At 36.9% G+C, this 8,893-nt stretch overlaps 1 protein-coding gene across 1 annotated transcript in view; it reads left to right on the top strand.

The window, feature by feature from the left end:
- The window catches only part of LOC143223374 (aminopeptidase O-like), a 66,214-nt gene extending 57,709 nt beyond the window's left edge, over nt 1-8,505 (top strand). The window contains 1 exon segment of the mRNA XM_076451280.1: nt 16-8,505. Within this exon segment, the coding sequence (XP_076307395.1) occupies nt 16-171 (156 nt within the window). The 3' untranslated portion in view covers nt 172-8,505.
- The last annotated feature ends 388 nt before the right edge of the window (nt 8,506-8,893 follow it).

Raw genomic sequence — 8,893 nt, forward strand, 5'->3', positions numbered from 1 at the left:
TTAACTATTTGCAAGGCTATGGGGATCTATCTGTATGGTGAAATGGGAAGATCCCGTTCTAGGCAGCTGAGACAGCTAGCAGTAGAATGCTTTGAGGAGATTTGTGATCAAATGGAACCAAACTTTCGAGTAACCATCAAGAAGATATTGCAAATGAACAACCTCTGCTGATGAAGTTATTTGTTGAAGTATTGTTGTTTCATGTATATAGCTATTAAGCACCTCTGTTTGAGCCTGGTAAAAAAATATTGTTTGTAATACTTCTGATTTAAGTCTCAAGTTCTATTGTGATTTTCAAGTAGTCTGTCATCTTTCTTTTTTTCATTATAGTGTGTTCAACATAAAACAGGGACCTGCAAACCTGATTCATTATCACTTTCTTTTACTACTCTAGCTTTCTAATAATAATAATGATAATAAAAAAAGGCAACTGGTGAATAAAATCATGGTTTGATGTATTATTTTCATAACCAAATAGATTAATTGTTTTTAATATAATGTATTATTGTATAGTAAAAATGTTTTACTGAGTAAGTTAATCAGCTTTTAGGTTATTTATTATGTCTAAAATATGTATGCCATGTTGAGAAATTTAGATTAATTATTCTTTATACACATGGGAGTCATTAGTTGTAAGCCTAACCACAACCATGGCCATAGTTTACTTTGGGATACTGGAAGGTCTCTAAGTGTTAGGAGTATATGTTGTGATTGCTCCCATTCTTCCTAGCCATTGTCTCTTTACTTTATCACACCCATCTTTTAATCAAATAATTATTTGAAACTTGATTCATATTTCTAGAAAACTGTTTTCTTTTGAACTTATAAATATAAGTTGCTGTGTATAAAATATTATTTTTAGACAAATACTATATAATATTTCTTATTTAACCCAGTTTATAAGTGGTTTATGAAAATACAAACATTATATGCAAAGTTGATATTTGTAATTAACCAAGTATTGTTAAACTAGACAAGAAATGTTCATAAAACTTTATTGAACTCACTAGTCAAACATCACAGTAATACAACTGCACCTTAAGTGTTTAATAGCCTAACAATTTCTCTTTGAAAAGAGCTCTTATCTTTAGTTATTGTGATTTATCACTCTGCACTTTAATATACGTTATTTGTGTTGTTGTTTTGATATAAGCACAAAGCTACTCAATAGGTATTCAATAGGTTTAATGAATATTCACCTCTGGCCAATCACCAAGCTTGTTAAAGTGACATTAAAATTTTGGACTGGTCCAAAATGAAAAATAAACCTTGTAAATGTTTCTGAGCTTTGGAATATATATGTTGGTAGAAAAGCAGTTTATCTATTGTGAATCTGTGTAAATGATACGAACAGTTTCTAATGGTGTTATGCTGCCTAAAATAATTACAGGATGTGTAGAATTGGAACACAATATCTACGTTAATTAAATCCACTGTTTTAGAATAATTGCAATCACGTCTTCAGCTCATTAATATACAAACCAAGCAGTTGATAATAAGTAGTAATGTGAAATTTACATTATTTGTTGGTCATTTAGTTTACTCTATAAAATACGGTGGTTGTAAAGCGAATCGCTATAGCGTGGACTCGATATAACGCGAATCTTTTGGACGCTAAAATAATAGGTTGAGCGAAAAGTTAAATAATCAATGTAAATTCACTCTTTTAATTGAGATTTTAGTATATCTACTCAGTTACAATAATTTAGTAAATTTCCAATGAAATTTCTCCATTTTAATTAATTAGGAGAGTTAACCAATGAAGCTTGGGTGTTTCTGAGTGGCAGCCTCTTAGCTCTCTATTAATGAAGTACTCGAAAAATAAGATTTTTGTTGTTGTTGTTGTCATTTTTACGTTCCTTTGTTGTTGAGACTTCAGAGAGTAAAGACCTGTTGGACGACGTTTACGTCACCATTTATTATCGACAGATTACCCAATGGCTACTCACTCTGACAAATTGCAGTCTTTGTTCACAAATACAAACCCAAAGTTCATATAGTTCCCGAGGCCACGATAAAACTTACATAGATATGGAATCCTCTTGTGTCAATTTCGGAAATCCAGGCGAAATCTCAATATTCCAAGAGCTACGCCAGCCTTCACACAGTTTACCAGCGGACTGAACCATAACCACAGACGAAACACTCCACTCATTTGAACAAGACATACACTTAAGAATTCAAGCATTCCACAAAATAATTTTGAAGAGAAAGGGAATGCTTTCATACTTTGTGAAAATTGTGACTACCTCCAGGCAAATGGAAGACTACATTCTCTTTCACAGATGTTTCTTTTGCTTCTTCCATGTTTAAGCTGAAAGATTCCACTGCAAATCACGACCACCTTCAACCTACACTAGCAAATCTCCTACACACCTTCCACGCCAGTTTTGCATAACACAGACTAAGAAACCCAGACGACCATCATAGAAACACCAACACACCCAGAATACACGAACCAAAAGAAGAAATCACAAGACGCGACAGTGTAAACCCAATATGCAGGTATCCACGACGCAAGAACCTCTCGCAATAATTCAGTCACACACGATCAATAAGTCCAGACCTGAACAGCTATCAAGAGTAAAGTAAATAAAGCAAATATTCTCCCTGGATCACAGAAACAGCCCATATCACCATGGTTTCATCAATTAACTCGTCACACAAATATCTTCGAATCTTCGCCTTTCAGCTACGTATCTACTGACGAAACTTGTGGCACGTTTTCTTCCGACCTTCTTCCACCAGTAGCAATGAAGATGATGACGTCACGAACATCAGAGCTCTTCTTCAGCCAGAGTTCACCTTTCGGACGTTTTGCACTAGCCAAAAAACGCAGATACTTCCTTTCATGCTTGTTACTCCTTTCTCCCATTATAGTTTCACGTTGTCTTACTTGATTTATAGGATTTATCGGAAATAGTCGGATAGAATATCTGGCGCATGACCAATGAAAATGAGTTTTCTCAGGACACTTCCGTTTCTCCCACAACCTTTCTGGAGAATCATAAGTTTATAGGAATCACTGGGTTGTCTTGAGTCGGGTAAGAAGAGATCCGCCATCTACAAACAACGTGTACCTTCTTCCGGTTCAAATTTTCTCACCAGAAGTGATCACTTGCCAGCATGTTACTTTTACTTTCGTCCAAATATTTCGATCTTCCAAGTACAGCTCTACTCTTTTACTGTATGCTGCGCGAAGAGGAATACCCAGTTTTTGAGCAGCGCTGATTGCCTCCCGAGGCCGCCAGTTAAAACCTAGCCATCTAAACCGAAATAACTGTACGATTTAAACATCATGTCTACTAATTACGTCAATTCCAAGAAGAGAAAATCGTGAAGGATCTCCGAGAAGTTGGCCATCGTAGATGAGATAAAAAAAAAAAGAGCTAGCCAAACATTCCTCTGGAAAAAAAATGGCATTACTGAGTTACACTACTTGGTTGGTTAAGTAAGGAAGATGAAATTTCCAAAGTTTTCACAGAATTGGACAATAAAGAAAGAAAGTCCGGTTATCCAACAATACGCAGTTTGTTAAGGCATTCTTGACGTGGTTCACTCAACAGCGAACATCCAATATCCAGGCCATTCCTCCAGACACGAGCCAAGGCGTTTGCCCAGCGTCCTAATAAAGACGATAAATTTGAAACCGAGATGGGGAGGAGGGGAGCTGGTGCATTTTAAAACTAGCTCTGGGACAAAAGAAAGTTATCATTCAGGGAGAATAGAGACCTGCTGCTGCTGGCTGGGCATGGTTAGGTGGTTAGGGCGTTTGACTCGAAATCTGAGGATCGCGAGTTCGAATCTCGTTTTCGAACAAGGTCGATCTTTCAGCCGTGGTGGCGTTATAATGTGACCTCTCAATCTCACTATTCGTTGGTAAAAGAGTAGCCCAGGTGTTGGCGATGGATGGTGATGACTAGCTGCCTTCCGTCTAGTCTTACTCTGCTAAATTAGCGATGGGTAACGCAGATGGTCCTCTTGTAGCTTTGCGCGAAATTCAACACAAACTAAACAAAAACTACTGCTGTAGCGTATCATAGGAACTGAATTAAATAATTAACTACCGTGTTATAGAGGGTCTCCACTGTTATTATAATATAATTGCCACAAATAATGTCTCATATTACGACATTAGAAAATATTAACATTATTATTTTTAGTTCGAAGAATAGTATGTTTAAGTTTTGGGTTGTGCGTTAGCGCTGTTAATGTGAACATATTGATAAATTTGTTGAACTTTTTTTTTGTCCGAAAGGAAACCAGAGTACAGGTATTATGAAGCTTAAGTATTGGCGAGACATGGATCTGATGTGTGACATAAAAATGCTCTTCTAATTATTGATGCATTTTTCATTCAACATATATATTTATTTTTCTTGCTATTACCTTCAATGGTTTAAAGTCATACTTATGTTATATTTAATTTTTTTAAATGAGAATCTAATCAAATGTGGACTGCATGGCCAAATACCATTTGCGATTTATGCATGTTAGTTGATTCAAGTTAATGCTGACCTCTAGTGCTAATATTGTCAGTTCTTATATATTTGTGTATGTGGTATGTTAATATTCTGGTTTTAGCCTTAAAGTTAACTTGTATGCGTTAGTGATAACTTCTACTTATAAAAAGACAAATGCGTAATTATACCTTTTCCATTCGATGAAGAATGAAAACAGTTGTTTTATTTTTGCTCTTTTCCCTCATAAAAATATTAATGCCGTAAAACGGAAACGAAACTGAAAGTTTTTGAGATCGATTTGTACACAGAGGTTTATTCTCTATATAGAATAATATAGTCCTAATGTATATTATGGTTTATGTTATGTAAAATAACAGATGTTTTAGCTAAACCTTTCCTATGTAATCAAAAGAAATTTATAAATCCTGGTTTATAATTTTCAAAACTGTAAATTACAGGTCACCAGTCAAATTCTCGTTTTAAACTGAAATTCAGATATGTTTGCAAGTCACCAGTTTTCGGAGACGGAAAACATTGAATTTCATAGTTTTAGCGCAAATAGCCCTCGTGTAGCTTTGCGCGAAATTCAAAGCAAACCAAGCCACAGAGATTTAATGTGCCAGACATCACACACGGAATAACTCTAGGTGGTACGGATAGATATTTTCACCAAATAAAGCTGCATCGTCAGTAACTTATAAACACATTACACACACACACTCACACACACACACACACACACACATGTGAACTTCATTTTAAAAATTAAGTTTCGGAGAGATCGTTAAGCAATTTAATTTCATTAATGGGCAGTATAAGTGAGTTAGGCAAATTTGAAATTATAATGTCTGAGCTGTAGCTTTATAAACATTTGACTGTTTAATTGTATATGTTAAACATTACTGAAATTTCATTTTATTTATTTGAAAACGAAATAAGTTGTAAAAAGTTCATGTTTCTGGATCAAGTAATTTAATTTAAAAAATGCATAAATATAAAATACGATGAAGTTATATTTAATTGACTTGTATGTTTCAGATTTGTTAACTAAAGGAGAAGCTATGTATTTCCTTAAGTTTCGACTGATCGACCAGGGACAAGGCAGCTGGTCAGTTAATATCCAATGTCAATTCTTGGACCTTTATTGTACGATCGCGAATCCTACCACTTTGCAAACGGCCCGAAAATGCGAAGCATGTTTTTACGGAACGCCTCCACCCTTTTCATGTTGACCCAATAGCGATGTGTCACTTCGAACGGGGAATAAAAGTTGCATTACGTAATTATAAGGAGAAATCGTTGTTTTCAGTTCGATTTCAATGTGTCACAGTTAACATGGCATTAAGTTGCCCTCAGTTGTTAGTGGCAAACTAGTAAAATTCAAATATTTTCATCACCACTGACGACATTAAGATAATAAAGTACAAACCCTGACTAAACTTTCGGCGTTCTTTATCGAAATGTCACTATGGAACTACTTTCAGAACGGCCTTCACGTGAATAGAATGTATACACACCAGAGGAGTAGCTAGGGTTTTCAGCGCCCGGGGACAAAGTCAGTTTTCGCGCCCCATCGTTACACAATTTTTCTAATTATGTAACATCAATTTGGCGCCCCCCCACCCTCACTGCTGCGCCCGGGGACAGATGTCCCCCCTCGCCTTTTTTAACTACGCCACTGATACACACTGCATTCGGACATAGCGTACATACTTTTTTTCCTCGAGTTAACCTTAAAAGTAGTTATTATAATTTAATTTAACATTACACTATTACAATTCACTGTCAAATTCTTACGATGGACTTATAAATCTTCATCAACCGTAAAACAATATTTTCATTTGACGTTGAGGAATTATGGCACCTCGCATGGAATTTTTTATTTATTTATAGAAAGATAATAGTACCCCTAATGTCTCATCTTTTGATCAATCCCACTATTACCGAATCATTCAAACCGTGAAGTCGAACTCATTTGTGTTCTCCCCCCCCGATTTCCCATTAATCTTAATCCAGATAAACATCCTCCCTCTTATTACACTCGACCTATAACTAGGACTGAGATCAGACTTATCCTTAAGAAAATTAGGAATAAAGTCCCGGGACCTGACAATATTAGTAATCTAGTTCTTGAAAACCTGTCCGATACGAACCTTAATCACTTGGTCTTAATCTTCAATCTTTCTCTGTTCTCAGGATACTACCCAAACTTATGGAAATCCGCTTTAATTAAAGTCATACCCATAAAAGATAAAAATCTTTGTAACCAAATAATTACAGACCGATCAGTCTTCTAAATACCCTTGGCAAACTTATGGAAAACTCCATTGCCAATAGAATTACTTGCTTCCTTGAGATTAACAACCTAATCAACGAAAATCAAAACGCTGGTAGAAAGAATAGACAAACCACCGACCATCTTGCCCGCCTCACTGAATCAGTGTTTAAAGGATTTAATCGGAAACAAACAACCATCGCTACCTTTCTAGATGTCCAAAAAGCATTTGACTCTGTCTGGCATGATCGCCTACGCCATAAAATTTTAACCCTCGTCATCCCACATATTCTCGTCCATTGGATATCCAGCTTCCTTACCAATCGTAAGACAAGTGTTAAGATAAATACTTCGGTCACATATCATTCAGCTTAAACGCAGGCGTGGCCCAAGGTTCTGTACTCAACCCAATACTTTACAATATATATGTTAATGACATACCTTTTCCCTCACTGAACTCAACCCACATCTCCCAATATGCTGATGATAGCGCTATTTGGAGTACCTCGTGCAACCCCCATACTGCAGCCTCACGAGTTCAAGCAACCCATGACGCAGTATCTCAGTGGTGTAATAAATACCGTGTCGTATTAAACCCCTCGAAGTCACAAGCCATCGCCTTCCACAGAAAAGTTAACAAATTCAGGAAAAAATTCAAAAAACTGACATCATCTTCACAAAATCTATCACTTTTCTAGCCCTTACCATGACTCATAACCTATCCTGGACAACACACTTTCAGAAAATCGCTACCCGAGCAAGTAATAGAATTTTCTTTCTAAAACGTATTAGTGACCCCAACAAAGGCTGTTCTCCCAAAATTATTCTCGCAATATACAAATCATTCATTAGACCCCTTTTCGAATATGGTAATGCAGCCACATGTAACATGACTGAAAGACAATACTCAATATTACAAAACCTGCAAAACCGCACCATTAAAATCGCTTACCGCCTCCCCAACTACACTCCTGTAGCATACCTTAACTGAACTCTTATTAATTAAGGATTGATTAATCAAACTTATCAAACGATACTACACTAAAGCTACAAATAGAAACCTCCAAACTCGCCAATTATTCCGACTGGCAGACACACCTCAAGCCTGGGCAAAGTATACTTTACCATCAAACTGGATTACTAACCACAGTGACCTGTATTAACTATTATTGATAACACCATATAGTGTTATCCATTTATATATCATTAATGTTTTACATTCCAGGTTGGGCACTGGGTGGGTAGATTTTTCGGCGCTCACCCAGTGAAAGTGGTTTTCTCCGGGCACTCCGGTTTTCCCCACATCTAATTTCTTGCCATTGGATTTATAGATCCCCGGCACTCTGGCCCTGAAAGGACCTTCTGTCTCTTATCTTGTCACTCATTTCTCTATATTACTCTTTTTTTCGTCTTCTCTCTCTCTATTTTTCTCTATGTCACCGGTTCCTTTAAGAATGTGTGACCTGCTGCAGCTTTGCTCGTTATCATGATGATTCCCGTCCACAGCGTACCAGTCCAGTTTTCCCGCTCCTCCACTTTCCTATTTTATCGTTATGTTCCAAAATACTTTTTTTTTTCACCTCTCTCCTCATGACGCGTCTTACCTTTTACGCGTGTGGGGCTGAAGAGAAACAAAAGTTTCTGAGCGCCCCAGGTTTGCCTTAAGGGTCTCCCCTAAGGTATTTAAAACCTAAACTACTACCAAGTCAAAAAATTTTTTATTTTTTTTGGAATTTCGCACAAAGCTACTCGAGAGCTATCTGTGCTAGCCATCCCTAATTTAGCAGTGTAAGACTAGAGGGAAGACAGCTAGTCATCACCACTCACCGCCAACTCTTGGGCTACTCTTTTACCAACGAATAGTGGGATTAACCGTAACATTATACGCCCCCACGGCTGGGAGGGCGAGCATGTTTTAGCGCGACGCGGGCACGAACCCGCGACCCTCGGATTACGAGTCGCACACCTTACGCGCTTGGCCATGCCAGGCCAAGTCAAAAATAAATAGTACCCTCAAAGTAAGTAGACTTAAATATCTTCTAAACTCTGACGTTTAATGCTCTATTCCTATTTTGACAACATAATACTGGTTCTGTTAAAGTTTTATCAATTGAGTTGTAATACTTATCAACTACTATGAAGAAAGGTTTGTAAT

This window comes from Tachypleus tridentatus, chromosome 8 (assembly GCF_004210375.1).
Source record: "Tachypleus tridentatus isolate NWPU-2018 chromosome 8, ASM421037v1, whole genome shotgun sequence".
In the NCBI taxonomy this organism is placed as follows: Eukaryota; Metazoa; Arthropoda; class Merostomata; order Xiphosura; family Limulidae; genus Tachypleus; species Tachypleus tridentatus.